Raw genomic sequence first — 22,900 nt, 5'->3', positions numbered from 1 at the left:
TCAACCCCCTCATAACCCCCCCAAACCCCCTCCACCACCCCCATAACCCCCCCAAACCCCCTCCCAACCCCCTCCAACACCCCCATAATCCCCCCAAACACCTCCACCACCCCCATAACCCCCCAAAACCCCCTCCAACAGCCCCATAACCCCCCCAAACCCCCTCAAGTCCCCCCCTAAACTCCCTCCAACACCCCCATAACCCCCCCCAAACCCCCTCCCCACCCCCTCCAACCCCCTCATAACCCCCCCAAACCCCCCCCACCACCCCCATAACCCCCCAGACCCCCTCCAGCACCCCCAAACCCCCTCCACCACCCCCATAACCCCCCAAACCCCCTCCAGCCTCCCAATAGGCCCCCCAAACCACCCCATAACCCCCCCAAACCCCCTCCAACAGCCCCATAACCCCCCCAAACCCCCTCAAGTCCCCCCCAAACCCCCTCCAACACCCCCATAACCCCCCCAAACCCCCTCCCCACCCCCTCCAACCCCCTCATAACCCCCCCAAACCCCCTCCACCACCCCCATAACCCCCTCATAACCCCCCCAAACCCCCTCAAACCCCCTCCCCAGCCCCTGTAGCCCCCCATAACCCCCCCAAACCCCCTCAAACCCCCTCCCCAGCCCTGCAGCCCCCCATAACCCCCCCAAACACCCTCAAACCCCCTCCACCATCCCCATAACCCCCCCAAACCCCCTCAAACCCCCCTCCCCAGCCCCTGCAGCCCCCCATAACCCCCCCAAACACCCTCAAACCCCGTCCACCACCCCCATAACCCCCCCCAAATCCCCTCCACCACCCCCATAACCCCCCCAAACCCCCCTCAAACCCCCTCCCCAGCCCCTGCAGCCCCCCATAACCCCCCCAAACCCCCCTCAAACCCCCTCCCCAGCCCCTGCAGCCCCCTCCCCAGGCACTCACCACGCCATTGACGCTGAGCAGCTGATCCCCCCTCTTGAGCCCCCCGTGTCTGTCAGCGACCCCCCCAGGGATGACCCGGGAGATGTAGATGGGGGAGTTCTGCTCTTTGCCCCCCATGATGTTGAACCCCAAACCCTCCTCAGTTTTGGGGAGCTCCACAACCCTGGGGTGAGCGTGGCCCTCGCTGGCAGCAAAGGCAGCCACTGTTGCCTTGGGGTAGGGGGGGGGGGGGGGTTAAATGGGGGGGTTATAAAGGGTTAATGGGGGTGCTGAGGGGGGTATTGGGGTCCCAGAGGGTAGTTTTGGGGTCCCTGAGGGGGTTATTGGGGTCCTTGGGGGTAGTTTTGGGGTCCCTTGGGGGGTTATTGGGGTCCTGGAGCTAGTTTTGGGGGTCCCCAGAGGGGGTTTGGGGTCCCAGAGGGGGGTTATTGGGGTCCCTTGGGGTAGTTTTGGGGTCCCTGGGAGGTTATTGGGGTCCTGGGGGTAGTTTTGGGGTCTCTGAGGGAGTTATTGGGGTCCCAGAGGGTAGTTTTTGGGGTCCCTGAGGGGGTTATTGGGGTCCCAGAGGGTAGATTTGAGGTCCCCAGGGAGGGATTTGGGGTCCTTGAGGGAGTTATTGGGGGTCCTTGAGGGGGGTTAGTGGGATGCTGGGGGAGTTATTTGGGTCCCTGGGGGTAGTTTTGGGGTCCCCAGGGAGGGGTTTGGGTCCTTGAGGGGGTTATTGGGGTCATTGAGGGGGTTATTGGGGTCCCCAGAGGGGGTTTGGGGTCCCTGAGGGGGGTTATTGGGGTCCCTGGGGGTGGTTTTGGGGTCCCTGAGGGGGTTATTGGGGTCCCTGAGGGGGTTTTTCGGGTCCCAGAGGGTAGTTTTTGGGGGTCCCTTGGGGGGTTATTGGGGTCCTTGAGGGGATTATTGGGGTCCCTGAGGGGGTTATTGGGGTCCTGGGGGTAGTTTTGAGGTCCCCAGGGAGGGGTTTGGGGTCCCTGAGGGGGGTTATTGGGGTCCCCAGAGGGGGTTTGGGGTCCCAGAGGGGGTTATTGGGGTCCCTTGGGGGGTTATTGGGGTCCTGGAGCTAGTTTTGGGGTCCCCAGAGGGGGTTTGGGGTCCCAGAGGGGGTTATTGGGGTCCCTTGGGGTAGTTTTGGGGTCCCTGGGGAGGTTATTGGGGTCCTGGGGGTAGTTTTGGGGTCCCTGAGGGGGTTATTGGGGTCCCAGAGGGTAGATTTGAGGTCCCCAGGGAGGGATTTGGGGTCCTTGAGGGAGTTATTGGGGGTCCTTGAGGGGGTTATTGGGATGCTGGGGGAGTTATTTGGGTCCCTGGGGGTAGTTTTGGGGTCCCCAGGGAGGGGTTTGGGGTCCTTGAGGGGGTTATTGGGGTCATTGAGGGGGTTATTGGGGTCCCCAGAGGGGGTTTGGGGGTCCCTGAGGGGGTTATTGGGGTCCCTGGGGGTGGTTTTGGGGGTCCCTGAGGGGTTATTGTGGGTCCCTGAGGGGGTTTTTTCGGGTCCCAGAGGGTAGTTTTGGGGTCCCTTGGGGGGTTATTGGGGGTCCTTGAGGGGATTATTGGGGTCCCTGAGGGGGTTATTGGGGTCCTGGGGGTAGTTTTGAGGTCCCCAGGGAGGGGTTTGGGGTCCCTGAGGGGGTTATTGGGGTCCCCAGAGGGGGTTTGGGGTCCAGAGGGGGGTTATTGGGGTCCCTGAGGGGGTTATTGGGGTCCCTTGGGGTAGTTTTGGGGTCCCTGAGGGGGTTATTGGGGTCCCTGAGGGGGTTATTAGGGTCCCAGAGGGTAGTTTTGGGGTCCCCAGAGGGGGTTTGGGGGTCCCAGAGGGGGTTATTGGGGTCCCTTGGGGTAGTTTTGGGGTCCCTGGGGGAGAAATGGGGTCCCTGAGGGAGTTATTGGGGTCCCTTGGGGTAGTTTTGGGGTCCTTGGGGAGATTATTGGGGTCCCTGAGGGGGTTATTGGGATCCCTGAGGGTAGTTTTGAGCTCCCCAGGGAGGGGGTTTGGGGTCCTTGAGGGGGTTATTGGGGTCCCTAGGGGTGGGTTTTGGGGTCCCAGAGGGTAGTTTTGGGGTCCCTGAGGGGGTTATTGGGGTGCTGAGGGGGGTTATTGGGGTCCCCAGGGAAGGGTTTGGGGTCCCTGGGGGTGGGTTTGGGGTCCCTTGGAGTGGTTTGGGGTCCCTGGGGGGCTTTGGAGTCCCTGGGAGTGGTTTGGGGGTCCCTGGGGAGGTTTTGGGGGTCCTGGGGGGGGTCCCTGGGGGGCTTTGGGGTCCCTGGGCTGATTTGGGGGTCCCTGGGAGTAGTTTGGGGGTCCCTGGGGGCTTTGGGGTCCCTGGGAGGGGTTTGGGGGTCCCTGGGAGTGGTTTGGGGGTCCCTGGGGAGGTTTTGGGGGTCCCTGGGGGGGGGTCCCTGGGGGACTTTGGGGTCCCTGGGCTGATTTGGGGGTCCCTGGGAGTAGTTTGGGGGTCCCTGGGGGGCTTTGGGGTCCCTGGGAGGGGTTTGGGGGTCCCTGGGGAGGTTTTGGGGGTCCTGGGGGGGGTCCCTGGGGGCTTTGGGGTCCCTGGGCTGATTTGGGGGTCCTGGGAGTAGTTTGGGGGGTCCCTGGGGGGCTTTGGAGTCCCTGGGAGTGGTTTGGGGGGTCCCTGGGGAGGTTTTGGGGGGTCCCTGGGGGGGGGTCCCTGGGGGCTTTGGGCTCCCAGGGGGTGTTTGGGGGTGCTGGGAGTGGTTTTGGGGGTCCCTGGGGATCTTTGGGGTCCCTGGGAGTGGTTTGGGGGTCTCTCGGGGGGCTTTGGGGTCCCCTGGGGAGGTTTTGGGGGTCCCTGGGGGGGGTCCCTGGGGGGCTTTGGGGTCCCTGGGAGTGGTTTGGGGGGTCCCTGGGAACGTTTAGGGGTCCCTGGGCTGATTTGGGGGTCCCTGGGAGTGGTTTGGGGTTCCTGGTAGTGGTTTTGGGGGTCCCTGGGAGGGTTTTGGGGTCCCTGGGCTGATTTGGGGGTCCCTGGGAGTGGTTTGGGGGTCCCTGGGCTGATTTGGGGGTCCCTGGGAGGGTTTGGGGATCCCTGGGGATCTTTGGGTCCCTGGGAGTGGTTTGGGGGTCCCTGGGGGTGGTTTTGGGGGTCCCTGTGAGGGGTTTGGGGGTCCCTGGGAGGTTTTGGGGTCCCAGGGGGGTTTTGAGGGTCCCTGGGAGGGTTTGGGGTCCCAGGGAGGGTTTTGGGGGTCCCTGGGGAGCTTTGGGGGTCCCTGGGAGTGGTTTTGGGGGTCCCTGGGGAGCTTTGGGGTCCCTGGGCTGATTTGGGGGTCCCTGTGAGTGGTTTGGGGTTCCTGGTAGTGGTTTTGGGGGTCCCTGGGAGGGTTTTGGGGTCCCTGGGCTGATTTGGGGGTCCCTGGGAGGGTTTGGGGTCCCTGGGAGGGTTTGGGGGTCCCTGGGGAGCTTTGGGGTCCCTGGGAGTAGTTTGGGGGTCCCTGGGGGGTTTTGGGGGTCCCTGGGAGTGGTTTTGGGGGTCCCTGGGAGTGGTTTGGGGGTCCCTGGGCTGATTTGGGGGTCCCTGGGGAGCTTTGGGGTCCCTGGGAGTAGTTTGGGGGTCCCTGGGGAGCTTTGGGGTCCCTGGGAGTGGTTTTGGGGGTGCCAGGGAGGGTTTTGGGGATCCCTGGGGATCTTTGGGGTCCCTGGGCTGATTTGGGGGTCCCTGGGGGTGGTTTTGGGGGTCCCTGGGGAGCTTTGGGGTCCCTGGGAGTGATTTGGGGGTACCTGGGGGTGGTTTTGGGGGTCCCTGGGAGGGTTTGGGGTCCCTGGGAGTGGTTTGGGGGTCCCTGGGGGTGGTTTTGGGGGTCCCTGGGGGGTTTTGGGGTACCTTGGCTGTGGCATGGGCCCGGATCTCGGGGCTGCCGGCGATGTCCAGGGTGTCGTAGAGCTGCTCGTACACCTGGGGGGGGACGGGGGGGGGACACCCCCAAATTGGGGGGGGGGTCCCAGGCACATGGAGGCGGCCCCTCCCCCACCCCAGGGAGGATTTGGGGGGGCTGGGGGGGTTTTGGGGGGGTTGGAGGGGGTTTTGGGGGGCGTTATTGAAGGTTTGGGGCGATTTGAGGGGCAATTGGGGGTGTAGGGGGGCAATTAGGGGTTCAAGGGGGGCAATTAGGGGTGCAGGGGGGCAATTAAGGGTCCAAGGGGTAATTAGGGGTGCAATTAAGGGCCAAAAGGGGGGAAATTAGGGGTGCTGGGGGGTGATTAAGGGTCCAAGGGGGCAATTAGGGGTGTAGGGGGCAATTAGGGGTCCAAGGGGGGCAATTAGGGGTGTTGGGGGGCAATTAAGGGTCCAAGGGGGCAATTAGGGGTGCAGGGGGGGCAATTAGGGGTCCAAGGGGGTCAATTAGGGGTGCAGGGGGCAATTAGGGGTCCAAGGGGGGCAATTATGGATGCAGGGGGGTGATTAGGGGTCAAGGGGGGCAATTAGGGGTGCAGGGGGGTGATTAAGGGTCCAAGGGGGCAATTAGGGGTGCAGGGGGGGCAATTAGAGCTGCAGGGGGGCAATTAAAGGTCCAAGGGGGCAATTAGGGGTGCAGGGTGGTGATTAAGGATGCTGGGGGCAATTATGGGTGCTGGGGGGCAATTAAGGATCAAGGGGGGCAATTAGGGGTGCAGGGTGGTGATTAAGGATGCTGGGGGCAATTATGGGTGCTGGGGGCAATTAGGGGTGCTGGGGGGCAATCAAGGATCAAGGGGGGCAATTAGGGGTGCAGGGGGGTGATTAAAGATGTTGGGGGGCAATTAGGAGTGCAGGGGGGCAATTAGGGGTGCAGGGGGGTGATTAGTGGTGCAGGGGCGTGATTAGGGGTGCAGGGGGGCAATTAGGGGTTCAAGGGGGCAATTAGGGGTGCAGGGTGGTGATTAAGGATGCTGGGGGCAATTAGGGGTGCTGGGGGGCAATTAGGGGTGCAGGGGGGTGATTAAGGATGCAGGGGGTGATTAAGGGTGCAGGGGGCAATTAGGGGTTCAAGGGGGTGATTAAGGGTCCAAGGGGGGTGATTAAGGGTCCAAGGGGGCAATTAGGGGTGCAGGGGGGTGATTAAGGATGCTGGGGGGCAATTAGGGGTGCAGGGGGCAATTAAGGGTGCAGGGGGACAATTAAGGATCAAGGGGGGCAATTAGGGGTGCAGGGGGGTGATTAGGGGTGCAGGGGGGCAATTAGGGGTTCAAGGGGGGCAATTAGGGGTGCAGGGTGGTGATTAAGGATGCTGGGGGGCAATTAGAGGTGCTGGGGGGCAATTAGGGGTGCAGGGGGGCAATTAGAGGTGCAGGGGGGCAATTAGGAGTGCAGGGGGTGATTAAGGATGTTGGGGGGCAATTAGGGGTGCAGGGGGGCAATTAGGGGTCCAAGGGGGGCAATTAGGGGTGCTGGGGGGTGATTAGGGGTGCAGGGGGGCAATTAGGGTTTCAACGGGGGCAATTAGGGGTGCAGGGGGGTGATTAAGGATGTTGGGGGCAATTAGGGGTGCAGGGGGGCAATTAAGGGTCAAGGGGGGCAATTAGGGGTGTTGGGGGGTGATTAGGGGTGCAGGGGGGCAATTAAGGGTTCAAGGGGGGCAATTAGGGGTGCAGGGGGGGTGATTAGGAGTGCAGGGGGGCAATTAGGGGTGCAGGGGGGGCAATTAGGGGTTCAAGGAGGGCAATTAGGGGTTCAAGGGGGGCAATTAGGGGTGCAGGGTGGTGATTAAGGATGCTGGGGGCAATTAGGGGTGCTGGGAGGCAATTAAGGGTCAAAGAGGGGCAATTAGGGGTGCAGGGGGGTGATTAAGGGTGCAGGGGGTAATTAGGGGTGCAATTAAGGGTGCTGGTGGGCAATTAGGGATGCTGGGGGCAATTAAGGGTCAAAGGGGGGGCAATTAGGTGTGTAGAGGGGCAATTAAAGGTCAAAGGGGGGCAATTAGGGGGTGCAGGAGGGTGATTGAGGGTGCAGGGGGGCAATTAGGGGTTCAAGGGGGGCAATTGGGGTGCAGGGTGGTGATTAAAGATGCTGGGGGCAATTAGGGGTGCAGGGGGGGCAATTAGGAGTGCAGGGGGGTGATTAGGAGTGCAGGGGGGGCAATTAGGGGTTCATGGGGGGCAATTAGGGGTGCAGGGGAGTGATTAAGGCTCCAAGGGGTAATTAGGGATGCAACTAAGGGTGCTGGGGGGCAATTAGGGGCCAAAGGGGGCAATTAGGGGTACAGGGGGGCAATTAGGGGCCAAAGGGGGCAATTAGGGGTACAGGGGGGCAATTAGGGGTGCAGGGGGGCAATTATGGGTCCAGGGGGACAATTAAGGTCCTGGGGGGGCAATTAGGAGGTGAGGGGGGGGATTGAACCCAATGGTCTGGAGGGGAATGGTTGGTGTTTAATGAGGACATTGAGGGTCCACGGGGGCAATTAAGGCCACAGGGGGGCAATTAAAGCCACAAGGGGGGCAATTAAGAGCCTGAGGGGGCAATTAGGAGTCTGGGGGGGCAATTAAGAGCCTGGGGGGGCAATTAAGAGGTGAGGGAGGGGATTGAACCCAATGGTCTGGAGGGGAATCGTTGGTGTTTAATGAGGACATTGAGGGTCCAGGTGGGCAATTTAGGCCCTGGGGGGGCAATTAAAGCCACAGGGGGGCAATTAAGAGCCTGGGGGGGCAATTAGGAGTCTGGGGGGGCAATTAAGAGCCTGGGGGGCAATTAAGAGGTGAGGGAGGGGATTGAACCCAATGGTCTGAAGGGGAATCGTTGGTGTTTAATGAGGACATTGAGGGTCTGGGGGGCAATTAGGAGTCTGGGGGGCAATTAAAGCCACAAGGGGGGCAATTAAGAGCCTGGGGGGGCAATTAGAAGTCTGGGGGGGCAATTAAGAGCCTGGGGGGCAATTAAGAGGTGAGGGAGGGGATTGAACCCAATGGTCTGGGGGGAATCGTTGGTGTTTAATGAGGACATTGAGGGTCTGGGGGGCAATTAGGAGTCTGGGGGGCAATTAAAGCCACAAGGGGGGCAATTAAGAGCCTGGGGGGGCAATTGAGAGTCTGGGGGGGCAATTAAGGTCCTGGGGGGGCAATTAAGAGGTGAGGGAGGGGATTGAACCCAATGGTCTGAAGGGGAATCGTTGGTGTTTAATGAGGACATTGAGGGTCCAGGGGGGCAATTAAGGCCCCAGGGGGGCAATTAAAGCCACAGGGGGGGCAATTAAGAGTCTGGGGGGCAATTAGGAGTCTGGGGGGGCAATTAAGGTCCTGGGGGGCAATTAGGGATGCAAGAATGGGACTGAACCTGATGGTCTGGAGGGGAATCGTTGGTGTTTGATGGGGACATTGAGGGTCCAGGGGGGCAATTAGGAGTCTGGGGGGCAATTAAAGCCACAAGGGGGGCAATTAAGAGTCTGGGGGGGCAATTAGGAGTCTGGGGGGCAATTAAAGCCACAAGAGGGCCAATTAAGAGTCTGGGGGGGCAATTAGGAGTCTGAGGGGGCAATTAAAGGCCTGGGGGGGCAATTAAGAGGTGAGGGAGGGGATTGAACCCAATGGTCTGGAGGGGAATCGTTGGTGTTTAATGAGGACATTGAGGGTCCAGGGGGGCAATTAAGGCCACAGGGGGGCAATTAAGGCCACAAGGGGGCAATTAAGAGCCTGGGGGGGCAATTAGGAGTCTGAGGGGGCAATTAAAGGCCTGGGGGGGCAATTAAGAGGTGAGGGAGGGGATTGAACCCAATGGTCTGGAGGGGAATCGTTGGTGTTTGATGGGGACATTGAGGGTCCAGGGGGGCAATTAAGGCCCTGAGGGGGCAATTAAAGCCACAAGGGGGGCAATTAAGAGGCTGGGGGGGCAATTAAGGGCCTTGGGGGGCAATTAAGAGGTGAGGGAGGGGATTGAACCCAATGGTCTGGAGGGGAATCGTTGGTGTTTAATGAGGACATTGAGGGTCCAGGGGGGCAATTAAGGCCCTGGAGGGGCAATTAAAGCCACAAGGGGGGCAATTAAGAGCCTGGGGGGGCAATTAAGGGCCTTGGGGGGCAATTAAGAGGTGAGGGAGGGGATTGAACCCAATGGTCTGGAGGGGAATCGTTGGTGTTTAATGAGGACATTGAGGGTCCAGGGGGGCAATTAAGGCCCTGGAGGGGCAATTAAAGCCACAAGGGGGGCAATTAAGAGCCTGGGGGGGCAATTAAGAGTCTGGGGGGGCAATTAAAGGCCTGGGGGGGGCAATTAAGAGGTGAGGGAGGGGATTGAACCCAATGGTCTGGAGGGGAATCGTTGGTGTTTAATGAGGACATTGAGGGTCCAGGGGGGCAATTAAGGCCACAGGGGGGCAATTAAAGCCACAAGGGGGGCAATTAAGAGGCTGGGGGGGCAATTAAGGGCCTTGGGGGGCAATTAAGAGGTGAGGGAGGGGATTGAACCCAATGGTCTGGAGGGGAATCGTTGGTGTTTAATGAGGACATTGAGGGTCCAGGTGGGCAATTTAGGCCCTGGGGGGGCAATTAAAGCCACAGGGGGGCAATTAAGAGCCTGGGGGGGCAATTAAGAGTCTGGGGGGGCAATTAAAGGCCTGGGGGGGGCAATTAAGAGGTGAGGGAGGGGATTGAACCCAATGGTCTGGAGGGGAATCGTTGGTGTTTAATGAGGACATTGAGGGTCCAGGGGGGCAATTAAGGCCCTGGAGGGGCAATTAAAGCCACAAGGGGGGCAATTAAGAGCCTGGGGGGGCAATTAAGAGTCTGGGGGGGCAATTAAGGGCCTGGGGGGGCAATTAGGGGTGCAAGGGGGGGACTGAGCCTGATGGTCTGGGGAGGAATCGTTGGTGTTTAATGAGGACATTGAGGGTCCAGGGGGGCAATTAAGGCCACAGGGGGGCAATTAAAGCCACAAGGGGGGCAATTAAGAGCCTGAGGGGGGCAATTAAGGGTAATTAAGGCCGGGGGGGGGGTAATTAGTCCCGGGGGGGGGGTCACCTCACGGATGGCGCAGCAGAACTTGCTCTGTAGGACCCTCTGCAGCGCCTGCAGCTTCTGGGGGGGCAGCTCCCCGCTGCGCTGCAGCCGCTCCAGCAGCTCCACGGCCCTGGACACGTCTGGGGGGGGGACCCCGATAATTAGGGGGGTCCCCATTAATTAGGGGGGTCCCCGATAATTGGGGAGGGGTCTCTGGTTAATTAGGGGGGGTCCCGACATGGTTTGACCCCCTAAAACCATCCCCCTGGTCAGCTCCATGGCACGAGCATCATCTAGGGGAGGGGGGTCCCCTATATTTGGGGGTGTCCCTGGTTAAATATGGGGGTCCCCATTAATTAGGGGGGTCCCCGATAATTAAGGGGGGGTCTCTGGTTAATTGGGGGGGGTCTCTGGTTAATTGGGGGGGTCCCGACATGGTTTGACCCCCTAAAACCATCCCCCTGGTCAGCTCCATGGCACGAGCATCATCTAGGGGAGGGGGATCCCCAATATTTGGGGGTTTCCCTGGTTAATTAGGGGGGTTCCCCATTAATTAGGGGGCTCCCTGATAATTAAGGGGGTCCCCGATAATTGGGGAGGGGTCTCTGGTTAATTAGGGGGGGTCCCGACATGGTTTGACCCCCTAAAACCATCCCCTGGTCAGCTCCATGGCTCGAGCATCATCTAGGGGAGGGGGGGGTCCCCTATATTTGGGGGTGTCACTGGTTAATTAGGGGGGGTTCCCCATTAATTAGGGGGGTCTCTGATAATTAAGGGGGGTCCCCGATAATTAGGGGGGAGTCCCTGGTTAATTAGGGGGGGTCCCGACATGGTTTGACCCCCTAAAACCATCCCCTGGTCAGCTCCATGGCACGAGCATCATCTAGGGGAGGGGGGTCCCCTATATTTGGGGGTGTCCCTGGTTAATTAGGGGGGGTCCCCATTAATTAGGGGGCTCCCTGATAATTAAGGGGGTCCCCGATAATTGGGGAGGGGTCTCTGGTTAATTAGGGGGGGTCCCGACATGGTTTGACCCCCTAAAACCATCCCCTGGTCAGCTCCATGGCACGAGCATCATCTAGGGGAGGGGGGGGTCCCCTATATTTGGGGGTGTCACTGGTTAATTAGGGGGGATTCCCTATTAATTAGGGGGGTCCCCGATAATTAGGGGGGTCCCCGATAATTGGGGAGGGGTCTCTGGTTAATTGGGGGGGGTCCCGACATGGTTTGACCCCCTAAAACCATCCCCTGGTCAGCTCCATGGCACGAGCATCATCTAGGGGAGGGGGGTCCTCTATATTTGGGGGTGTCCTTGGTTAATTAGGGGAGTCCCCGATAATTAAGAAGGGTCCCCGATAATTAGGGGGGGTCTCTGGTTAATTAGGGGGGGTCCCGACATGGTTTGACCCCCTAAAACCATCCCCAACCACTCTCCCTGTCAGCAGCTCAGTGCTTGGGGACACTTTTGGGGGCTCCCTGATTAAAGGGGGGGTCCCTGATAATTGGGGGGGTCCCCAATAATTAGGGAGGTCTCTGATAATTAAGGGGGGGTCCCCGATAATTGGGGAAGGGTCTCTGGTTAATTGGGGGGGGTCCCGACATGGTTTGACCCCCTAAAACCATCCTCCTGGTCAGCTCCATGGCACGAGCATCATCTAGGGGAGGGGGGTCCCCTATATTTGGGGGTGTCCCTGGTTAATTAGGGGGGTTCCCCATTAATTAGGGGGCTCCCCGATAATTAGGGGGGGTCTCTGGTTAATTGGGGGGGGGTCCCGACATGGTTTGACCCCCTAAAACCATCCCCAACCACTCTCCCTGTCAGCAGCTCAGTGCTTGGGGACATTTTGGGGGCTCCCTGATTAAAGGGGGGGTCCCTAATAATTAGGTGAGTCCCCAATAATTAGGGGGCTCCCTGATAATTAAGGGGGGTCCCCGATAATTGGGGAGGGGTCTCTGGTTAATTAGGGGGGGTCCCGACATGGTTTGACCCCCTAAAACCATCCCCCTGGTCAGCTCCATGGCACGAGCATCATCTAGGGGAGGGGAGTCCCTGATATTAGGGGGTGTTCCTGGTCAATTAGGGGGGATTCCCTATTAATTAGGGGGGTCCCCGATAATTAAGGGGGGTCCCCGATAATTGGGGAGGGGTCTCTGGTTAATTGGGAGGGGTCTCGACATGGTTTGACCCCCTAATACCATCCCCCTGGTCAGCTCCATGGCACGAGCATCATCTAGGGGAGGGGCGTCCCCAATATTTGGGGGTGTCACTGGTTAATTAGGGGGGTTCTCTATTAATTAGGGGGCTCCCCGATAATTAGGGGGGGGGTCTCTGGTTAATTAGGGGGGGTCCCGACATGATTTGACCCCCTAAAACCATCCCCCTGGTCAGCTCCATGGCACGAGCATCATCTAGGGGAGGGGGGTCCCCAATATTTGGGGGTGTCCCTGGTTAATTAGGGGGGTTCCTGATAATTAAGGGGGGGTCCCCGATAATTAGAGTGGGTCCCTGATAATTAGGGGGGGTCCCTGGTTAATTAGGGGGGGTCCCGACATGGTTTGACCCCCTAAAACCATCCCCCTGGTCATCTCCATGGCACGAGCATCATCTAGGGGAGGGGGTCCCCTATATTTGGGGGTATCCCTGGTTAATTAGGGGGGTTCCCCATTAATTAGGGGGGTTTCCCATTAATTAGGGGGATCCCCGATGATTAGGGGAGGGTCTCTGGTTAATTGGGGGGGGGTCCCGACATGGTTTGACCCCCTAAAACCATCCCCAACCACTCTCCCGGTCAGCAGCTCAGTGCTTGGGGACATTTTGGGGGCTCCCTGATTAAAGGGGGGGGTCCCTAATAATTAGGGGGTACCCAATAATTAGGGGGCTCCCTGATAATTAAGGGGGGTCCCCGATAATTGGGGAGGGGTCTCTGGTTAATTAGGGGGGGTCCTGACATGGTTTGACCCCCTAAAACCATCCCCCTGGTCAGCTCCATGGCACGAGCATCATCTAGGGGAGGGGGGTCCCCTATATTTGGGGGTGTCACTGGTTAATTAGGGGGGTTCCCCATTAATTAGGGGGCTCCCTGATAATTAAGGGGGTCCCCGATAATTGGGGAGGGGTCTCTGGTTAATTAGGGGGGGTCTCGACATGGTTTGACCCCCTAAAACCATCCCCTGGTCAGCTCCATGGCACGAGCATCATCTAGGGGAGGGGGGGTCCCCTATATTTGGGGGTGTCCCTGGTTAATTAGGGGGGTTCCCTATTAATTAGGGGGTTCCCCATTAATTAGGGGGGTCCCCGATAATTGAGGGGGGGTCTCTGGTTAATTGGGGGGGGTCCTGACATGGTTTGACCCCCTAAAACCATCCCCAACCACTCTCCCTGTCAGCAGCTCCGTGCTTGGGGACATTTTGGGGGCTCCCTGATTAAAGGGGGGGGGTCCCTAATAATTAGGGGGTACCCAATAATTAGGGAGGTCCCCAATAATTAAGGAGGGTCTCTGGTTAATTGAGGGGGTCTCTGGTTAATTGGGGGGGGTCCGACATGGTTTGACCCCCTAAAACCATCCCCCTGGTCAGCTCCATGGCACGAGCATCATCTAGGGGAGGGGGGGTCCCCTATATTTGGGGGTGTCCCTGGTTAATTAGGGGGGTTCTCTATTAATTAGGAGGGTCCCTGATAATTAAGGGGGGTCCCCGATAATTGAGGGGGGTCTCTGGTTAATTGGGGGGGGGTCCTGACATGGTTTGACCCCCTAAAACCATCCCCAACCACTCTCCCTGTCAGCAGCTCAGTGCTTGGGGACATTTTGGGGGCTCCCTGATTAAAGGGGGGGTCCCTAATAATTAGGTGAGTCCCCAATAATTAGGGGGCTCCCTGATAATTAAGGGGGGTCCCCGATAATTGGGGAGGGGTCTCTGGTTAATTAGGGGGGGTCCCGACATGGTTTGACCCCCTAAAACCATCCCCTGGTCATCTCCATGGCACGAGCATCATCTAGGGGAGGGGGGTCCCCTATATTTGGGGGTGTCCCTGGTTACTTAGGGGGGGGTTCCCCATTAATTAGGGGAGTCCCCGATAATTAAAGGGGGTCCCCGATAATTGAGGGGGGTCTCTGGTTAATTAGGGGGGGGTCCTGACATGGTTTGACCCCCTAAAACCATCCCCCTGGTCAGCTCCATGGCACGAGCATCATCTAGGGGAGGGGGGGTCCCCTATATTTGGGGGGTGTCCCTGGTTAATTAAGGGGGTTCCCCATTAATTAGGGGGGTCCCCGATAATTAGGGGGGGGGTCTCTGGTTAATTAGGGGGGTCCCGACATGGTTTGACCCCCTAAAACCATCCCCCTGGTCAGCTCCATGGCTCGAGTATCTTCTACGGGAGGGGGGGTCCCCTATATTTGGGGGGTATCCCTGGTTAATTAGGGGGGTTCCCCATTAATTAGGGGGTTTCCCATTAATTAGGGGGGTCCCCCGATAATTAGGGGAGGGTCTCTGGTTAATTGGGGGGGGGGTCCCGACATGGTTTGACCCCCTAAAACCATCCCCAACCACTCTCCCTGTCAGCAGCTCAGTCCTTGGGGACATTTTGGGGGCTCCCTGATTAAAGGGGGGGTCCCTAATAATTAGGAGGGTCCCCCAATAATTAGGGGGCTCCCTGATAATTAAGGGGGGTCCCCGATAATTGGGGAGGGGGTCTCTGGTTAATTAGGGGGGGTCCCGACATGGTTTGACCCCCTAAAACCATCCCCCAGGTCAGCTCCAAGGCAGGAGCATCATCTTGAGGAGGGGGGTCCCCAATATTTGGGGGTGTCACTGGTTAATTAGGGGGGATTCCCTATTAATTAGGGGGGTCCCCGATAATTAAGGGGGGTCTCTGGTTAATTGGAGGGGATCTCTGGTTAATTGGGGGGGTCCCGACATGGTTTGACCCCCTAAAATCATCCCCCTGGTCAGCTCCATGGCACGAGCATCATCTAGGGGAGGGGGGATCCCCAATATTTGGGGGTGTCCCTGGTTAATTAGGGGGGTTCCCCATTAATTAGGGGGGTCCCCCGATAATTAAGGGGGTCCCCGATAATTGGGGGGGGGGTCCCTGGTTAATTGGGGGAGGTCCCGACATGGTTTGACCCCCTAAAACCATCCCCCTGGTCAGCTCCATGGCACGAGCATCATCTAGGGGAGGGGGGGTCCCCAATATTTGGGGGTGTCACTGGTTAATTAGGGGGGGTTCCCCATTAATTAGGGGGGTCCTCGATAATTAGAGGGGGGTCTCTGGTTAATTGGGGGGGTCTCTGGTTAATTGGGGGGGGTCCCGACATGGTTTGACCCCCTAAAACCATCCCCCTGGTCAGCTCCATGGCACGAGCATCATCTAGGGGAGGGGGATCCCCTATATTTGGGGTGTGTCCCCTGGGTTAATTAGGGGGGGGTTCCTGATAATTAAGGGGGGGTCCCCGATAATTAGAGTGGGTCCCTGATAATTAGGGGGGGTCCCTGGTTAATTGGGGGGGGTCCCGACATGGTTTGACCCCCCTAAAACCATCCCCCTGGTCATCTCCATGGCACGAGCATCATCTAGGGGAGGGGGGTCCCCTATATTTGGGGGGTGTCACTGGTTAATTAGGGGGGTTCCCCATTAATTAGGGGGGTTTCCCATTAATTAGGGGGTGTCCCCGATAATTAGGGGGGATCTCTGGTTAATTGGGGGGGGTCCCGACATGATTTGACCCCCTAAAATCATCCCCTGGTCAGCTCCATGGCACGAGCATCATCTAGGGGAGGGGGATCCCCAATATTTGGGGGGTGTCACTGGTTAATTAGGGGGGGTTCCCTATTAATTAGGGGGGTCCTCGATAATTAGGGGGGGTCTCTGGTTAATTAGGGGGGGGGTCCTGACATGGTTTGACCCCCTAAAACCATCCCCCTGGTCAGCTCCATGGCACGAGCATCATCTAGGGGAGGGGGGTCCCCAATATTTGGGGGGTGTCACTGGTTAATTAGGGGGGTTCCCCATTAATTAGGGGGGTCCCTGATAATTAAGGGGGGTCCCCGATAATTGGGGGGGGTCTCTGGTTAATTGGGGGGGGTCCCGACATGGTTTGACCCCCTAAAACCGTCCCCCTGGTCAGCTCCATGGCACGAGCATCATCTAGGGGAGGGGGGTCCCCTAATAATTGCGGGGGTCCCCGAATAATTAGGGGGGATTCCCTATTAATTAGAGGGGTCCCCAATAATTAGGGGGGTCCCCGATAATTGGGGGGGGTCTCTGGTTAATTAGGGGGGGTCCCGACATGGTTTGACCCCCTAAAACCATCCCCTGGTCAGCTCCATGGCTCGAGCATCATCTAGGGGAGGGGGGGTCCCCTATATTTGGGGGTGTCACTGGTTAATTAGGGGGGGTTCCCCATTAATTAGGGGGGTCTCTGATAATTAAGGGGGGGTCCCCGATAATTAGGGGGGAGTCCCTGGTTAATTAGGGGGGGGTCCCGACATGGTTTGACCCCCTAAAACCATCCCCCTGGTCAGCTCCATGGCACGAGCATCATCTAGGGGAGGGGGGTCCCCCTATATTTGGGGGTGTCCCTGGTTAATTAGGGGGGGGTCCCCATTAATTAGGGGGCTCCCTGATAATTAAGGGGGGGTCCCCGATAATTGGGGAGGGGTCTCTGGTTAATTAGGGGGGGTCCCGACATGGTTTGACCCCCTAAAACCATCCCCCCAGGTCAGCTCCAAGGCAGGAGCATCATCTTGGGGAGGGGGGTCCCCAATATTTGGGGGTGTCACTGGTTAATTAGGGGGGATTCCCTATTAATTAGGGGGGTCCCCGATAATTAAGGGGGGTCTCTGGTTAATTGGAGGGGATCTCTGGTTAATTGGGGGGGGTCCCGACATGGTTTGACCCCCTAAAACCATCCCCCTGGTCAGCTCCATGGCACGAGCATCATCTAGGGGAGGGGGGTCCCCTATATTTGGGGGTGTCCCTGGTTAATTAGGGGGTGTTCCCCATTAATTAAGGGGGGTCCCCGATAATTAAGGGGGGTCTCTGGTTAATTGGGGGGGGGTCCCGACATGGTCCCCCACCCCCCAAAACCACCCCCCACCCCCCTCCATCATCCTCTCCACGTCTGGGGGGGGGGCACCCCAATACTTGAGGGGGGGTCCCCTAATATTGGGGGGGGGGGTCCTCGATATTTGGGGGGGTGGGGGAGATCTCACTGTTAATTTTGGGGGGGCTCCCGACATGGTTTCACCCCCCCCCCCAGTCCCATTACACAGCCCCCCCCCCATCACATCCCTCCCCCCCCCCCAATCCCAGACGCCCCCTCCCCAAATCCCACGACCCCCCCCCCCCCCAAAATACAACCCCCCCCCCCCCCCTGCACCCCAAATTTACCGCGCTCCAAACCCAGCGGGTCCCCGCTCAGCGCTGCCATCTTGGGGCCCCCCCCCACGGCACGCGCATGCGCCCCCCCCCCTTCATCATCATCATCATCGTCATCGTCATCATCGTCATCATGGGGGGGGGGGCACGATGGAAGCGCCCCCCCCACCCCCAAAATCGGATGGGGGAGGGGGAGGGGTGAAGAGCCCCAAAAGGGGGGGGGGGGGCTGGTGATAAAGGTGGGGTACAAAGACCCCCCCTCCCCCAAATTTGGGGGGGGCAAAGGTTTTGGGGTTCAAATTGGGGGGGGGGATAGTTTAGGGGTCCAAAACCCCCCCAACATTAGAGGGGAGGGGGCACATAAAGCCCCTCTAAATTGGGGGGGGAGGGGAACACATTTAGGGGTACAAAGCCCCCCCAAATTGAGGGGAGGGGGGAACAGACTTGGGCTCCAAATTAGGGGGGGAGGGGAAGCAGATTTGGGGGCCCAAAGCCCCCCAAATTGAGGGGAGGGGGCAAATTGGGGGAGGGGAAACACTTTAGGGGTCCAGAGCCCCCCAAATTGAGGGGAGGGGGTGCAACAGCTTTGGGCTCCAAATTGGGGGGGAAGAAATAGTTTTAGGGGTCCAGAGCCCCCCCAAATTGAGGGGAGGGGGGCACATAAAGTCCCTCTAAATTTGGGGGGGAGGGGAACACTTTTAGGGGTTCAAAGCCCCCCCAAATTGAGGGGAGGGGGGCAACAGATTTGGGCTCCAAATTTGGGGGGAGGGGAAGCAGATTTGGGGGCCCAAAGCCCCCCCAAATTGAGGGCAGGGGGCAAATTGGGGGAGGGGAAACACTTTAGGGGTCCAGAGCCCCCCCAAATTGAGGGGAGGGGGTGCAACAGTTTTGGGCTCCAAATTGGGGGGTGGGGGGACAGTTTAGGGGTCCAAAGCCCCCCCAAATTAGAGGGGAGGGGGGCATATAGAGTCCCTCTAAATTGGGGGGGGGAGGGGAACACTTTTAGGGGCTCAAAAGCCCCCCCAAATTGAGGGGAGGGGGCAACAGACTTGGGCTCCAAATTTGGGGGGGAGGGGAAGCACATTTGGGGGCCCAAAGCCCCCCCCAAATTGAGGGGAGGGGGCAAATTGGGGGAGGGGAAACAGTTTAGGGGTCCAAAGCCCCCCCCAAATTGAGGGGAGGGGGTGCAACAGTTTTGGCTCCAAATTGGGGGGGTGGGGGGACAGTTTAGGGGTCCAGAGCCCCCCCCAAATTAGAGGGGAGGGGGCACATAAAGACCCCCTAAATTGGGGGGGGGAGGGGAACACTTTTAGGGGTTCAAAGCCCCCCCAAATTGAGGGGAGGGGGCAACAGACTTGGGCTCCAAATTTGGGGGGGAGGAGAAGCACATTTGGGGGCTCAAAGCCCCCCCAAAATTGAGGGCAGGGGGCAAATTGGGGGAGGGGAAACACTTTAGGGGTCCAGAGCCCCCCCAAATTGAGGGGAGGGGGGTGCAACAGTTTTGTGCTCCAAATTGGGGGGGGAGGGATCAGTTTAGGGGTTCAAAGCCCCCCCAAATTAGAGGGGAGGGGGCACATAAAGTCCCTCTAAATTGGGGGGGGGAGGGGAACACTTTAGGGGCTCAAAGCCCCCCCAAATTGAGGGGAGGGGGGAATAGATTTGGGCTCCAAATTTGGGGGGGAGGGGAAGCACATTTGGGGGCCCAAAGCCCCCCCAAATTGAGGGCAGGGGGCAAATTGGGGGAGGGGAAACAGTTTAGGGGTCCAGAGCCCCCCCAAATTGAGGGGAGGGGGTGCAACAGCTTTGGGCTCCAAATTGGGGGGGAAGAAATAGTTTTAGGGGTCCAAAGCCCCCCCAAATTAGAGGGGAGGGGGCACATAAAGCCCCTCTAAATTGGGGGGGGAGGGGAACACATTTAGGGGCTCAAAGCCCCCCCCAAATTGAGGGGAGGGGGCAACAGACTTGGGCTCCAAATTTGGGGGGGAGGGGAAGCACATTTGGGGGCCCAAAGCCCCCCCAAATTGAGGGCAGGGGGCAAATTGGGGGAGGGGAAACACTTTAGGGGTCCAGAGCCCCCCCAAATTGAGGGGAGGGGGTGCAACAGTTTTGGGCTCCAAATTGGGGGGGGAAAGAAACAGTTTAGGGTCCAAAGCCCCCCCAAATTAGAGGGGAGGGGGCACATAAAGTCCCTCTAAATTGGGGGGGGAGGGGAACACTTTAGGGGCTCAAAGCCCCCCCAAATTGAGGGGAGGGGGGAATAGATTTGGGCACCAAATTGGGGGGGGAGAGGAAGTATATTTGGGGGCCCAAAGTCCCCCCTCCCTCAATTTGAGGGGGCTCTGGACCCCTAAACTGTTTTCCTCCACCAATTTGCCCCCTGCCCTCAATTTGGGGGGGCTTTGAGCCCCTAAAAGTGTTCCCCTCCCCCCCCCAATTTAGAGGGACTTTATGTGCCCCCTCCCCTCTAATTTGGGGGGGCTCTGGACCCCTAAACTGTTTCTTCCCCCCAAATTTGGAGCCCAAGTCTGTTGCCCCCTCCCCTCAATTTGGGGGGGCTTTGAGCCCCTAAAAGTGTTCCCCTCCCCCCCCAATTTAGAGGGACTTGATGTGCCCCCTCCCCTCTAATTTGGGGGTTTTTTTGTACCCCTAAAATGTTGCCCCCTCCCCAATTTGGAGCCCAAAAGTGTTTCACCCCCCCCAATTTAGAGCGACTTGATGTCTGCCCCCCTCCCCCCACTTTTAGGGGTTCTTTGTACCCCTAAAATGTTGCCCCCTCCCCAATTTGGAGCCCAAAACTGTTGCCCCCTCCCCTCAATTTGGGGGTTCTTTGTACCCCTAAAGTGTTCCCCTCCCCCCCCAATTTAGAGGGACTTTATGTGCCCCCCTCTCCTCTAATTTGGGGGGGCTCTGGACCCCTAAACTGTCCCCCCCACCCCCCCAATTTGGAGCCCAAAACTTTTGCACCCCCTGCCCTCAATTTGGGGGGGCTCTGGACCCCTAAAGTGTTTCCCCTCCCCCAATTTGCCCCCTGCCCTCAATTTGAGGGGGCTTTGGGCCCCCAAATGTGCTTCCCCTCCCCCCCCAAATTTGGAGCCCAAGTCTGTTGCCCCCCTCCCCTCAATTTGGGGGGGCTTTGAACCCCTAAAAGTGTTCCCCTCCCCCCCCCAATTTGGAGCCCAAATCTGTTGCCTCCCCCTCCACTCAATTTGGGGGGCCTTTGGACCCCTAAAGTGTTCCCCTCCCCCCCCCTAATTTCGAGGGACTTTATGTGCCCCCTCCCCTCAATTTGGGGGGGGCTTTGGACCCCTAAACTGTTTTCTTCCCCCCCCCAATTTGGAGCCCAAAACTGTTGCCCCCTCCCCCCAATTTGGGGGTTCTTTGCTCCCCCAAAGTGTTGCACCCCCCCCCAATTTAGAGGGACTTGATGTGTGCCCCCTCCCCTCTAATTTGGGGGATTCTTTGTACCCCTAAAGTGTTGCCCCCCCCCCCCAATTTGGAGCCCAAAACTGTTGCCCCCTCCCCCTAATTTTGGGGGGCTCTTTGGTCCCCTAAAGTGTTGCCCTCCCCCAATTTGGAGCCTAAAAGTGCTGCCCCTTCCCCCTAATTTTGGGGATTCTTTGCACCCCCAAATTGCTGCCCCCCCCCCCCCCAATTTGGAGCCCAAATCTATTCTCCCCTCCCCCCAATTTGGGGGATTCTTTGTACCCCTAAATTGCTGCCCCCCCCAATTCGGAGCCCAAAAGCGCTGCCCCCTCCCCCCCAATTTGGGGTTTCTTTGCACCCCCAAATCGCTGCCCCCCCCCCGCTTTGGGGGTCCCCTCCTGTACCCCCAAAACGCCTCTTTCGTTAAAGTTTTATTGCCAAGAACCATAAAACATCCCGGGCGGGGTTTTTTTTGGGGGGGGGGTGTGGGGCCGGTTTTGGGGGCTCACTCCAGGGGGGGCTCCATCATGTAGCCGTTCTCGCCCCCCAAGTAGCCGTCGCTGCCCGGGAGCCCCCTCGGGCGACATGAAAAGCTCCGCAGAGGGGTCCCCGAGTTCTGTCGCGACCCCCGACTCGCCGCCGCCGCCCCCCCGCTCGTCCCCTCCCGCGCCGCCCCCCCCTCCTGTCCCGCTCGCGCTTGTGCTCCCCGCTCCCGATCGCGATCGCGCTCCCTGTCGCGCCGCCGCTCCCTCTCGCGGTGACTCCGGCGCCTGTCGCGCTCTCTGTCGCGACTCTTCTCCTCCCCTCCCCCGTCCCCTTTGGATCCCGACCCGTCGGGGGGTCCCGGATCCATCGGTCCCCCCTCCCGCTCCCCCGATATCGTCGGTGGCTTCCAGGGGATCGGGTCCTTCGTCCTTCTTGTCGCGATCTCTGTCGCGATCGCGTTTGCGCTCGCGAGAGCGGCTGCGGCGTTTGCGGTCGCGCTCTTTGCTCCCTCTCGCGGCTCCCGCCCCGTTTTCGGTCTCTTTCGTCTTTTTTCCCGGCTCCGGGTTCGGCGTCGACGGTCCCGAGATCGCGATCGGCGACGATCGCGGCTCGCGGGATCGGTCCCGGCGCTCGCGCTCCCCCGCTCGCGCTCGCGGTCCCTGGGGGGGGGGACACGAGGGGCGGGACCCCAACACGGCGGGTCAGGACGGGGCAGGAGGCACGGGGGAGGGGTCCCCGAGAGGATCGGGGGGTCCCAAAGGGGACCTGGGGGGGGTCCCAAAGGTGGCTCAGGGGGTCCCAAAGGGGACTTGGGGGGGGTCCCGGAGCTGATCTGGGGGTCCCAGAGGGGACATGGGGGGGCTCTGAGGGGATCTGGGGGTCCCAGAGGGGACATGGGGGGGCTCTGAGGGGATCTGGGGGTCCCAGAGGGGACTTGGGGGGGTCTCTGAGCTGATCTGGGGGGTCCCAAAGGTGACTCAAGGGGTCCCTGAGTTGATCTGGGGGTCCCAGAGGGGACTTGGGGGGTCCCAGAGCTGATCTGGGGGTCCCAAGGGTGACTCAAGGGGTCCCTGAGCTGATCTGGGGGGTCCCAGACGTGACATGAGGGGTCTCTGAGCTCATTTGGGGGTCCCAAAGGGGACATGGGGGGGGGGTCTCTGAGGGGACATGGGGGGTCTCTGAGGGGATCTGGGGGTCCCAAAGGGGACTTGGGGGGGGTCCCTGAGCTGATTTCGGGGTCCCAGACGTGACATGAGGGGTCTCTGAGCTCATTTGGGGGTCCCAGAGGTGACTCAAGGGGTCCCTGAGCTGATCTGGGGGGTCCCAGACGTGACATGAGGGGTCTCTGAGCTCATTTGGGGGTCCCAAAGGTGACTCAAGGGGTCCCTGAGCTGATTTCGGGGTCCCAGAGGTGACATGAGGGGTCTCTGAGCTCATTTGGGGGTCCCAAAGGTGGCTCAAGGGGTCCCTGAGCTGATCTGGGGGTCCCAGAGGTGACTCAAGGGGTCCCTGAGACTGATCTGGGGGTCCCAGAGGTGACATGGGGGGTCTCTGAGCTCATTTGGGGGTCCCCAAAGGTGACTCAAGGGGTCCCTGAGACTGATCTGGGGGGTCCCAGAGGTGACTCAAGGGGTCCCTGAGACTGATCTGGGGGTCCCAGAGGTGACATGGGGGGTCTCTGAGCTCATTTGGGGGTCCCAAAGGTGACTCAAGGGGTCCCTGAGTTGATCTGGGGGTCCCAGAGGGGACTTGGGGGGTC

General features: G+C 59.4%; 1 protein-coding gene and 1 pseudogene across 1 annotated transcript; both read right to left on the bottom strand.

The window, feature by feature from the left end:
* Positions 1 to 925: 925 nt before the first annotated feature.
* Positions 926 to 17,293, bottom strand: LOC133629176 (protein lin-7 homolog B; the record flags this gene model as incomplete). The annotated part of the gene is made up of 4 exons (XM_062019836.1): positions 17,245 to 17,293; positions 9,873 to 9,991; positions 4,771 to 4,842; positions 926 to 1,135 (listed from the first exon to the last, which is right to left on the bottom strand). Coding segments are annotated over exons 1-4 (441 nt in total), but the record flags the coding sequence as incomplete, so codon positions are not given.
* A 3,805-nt stretch (positions 17,294 to 21,098) lies between these two features.
* LOC133629175 (U1 small nuclear ribonucleoprotein 70 kDa-like) lies at positions 21,099 to 21,800 on the bottom strand (annotated as a pseudogene).
* Positions 21,801 to 22,900: the final 1,100 nt, after the last annotated feature.

The sequence above is a fragment of the Colius striatus genome, unplaced genomic scaffold (genome assembly GCF_028858725.1).
Source record: "Colius striatus isolate bColStr4 unplaced genomic scaffold, bColStr4.1.hap1 scaffold_212, whole genome shotgun sequence".
Taxonomy (NCBI): domain Eukaryota; kingdom Metazoa; phylum Chordata; class Aves; order Coliiformes; family Coliidae; genus Colius; species Colius striatus.
Note: the sequence above shows the minus strand (reverse complement) of the source record. Positions and strands in the feature narration are given on the sequence as shown.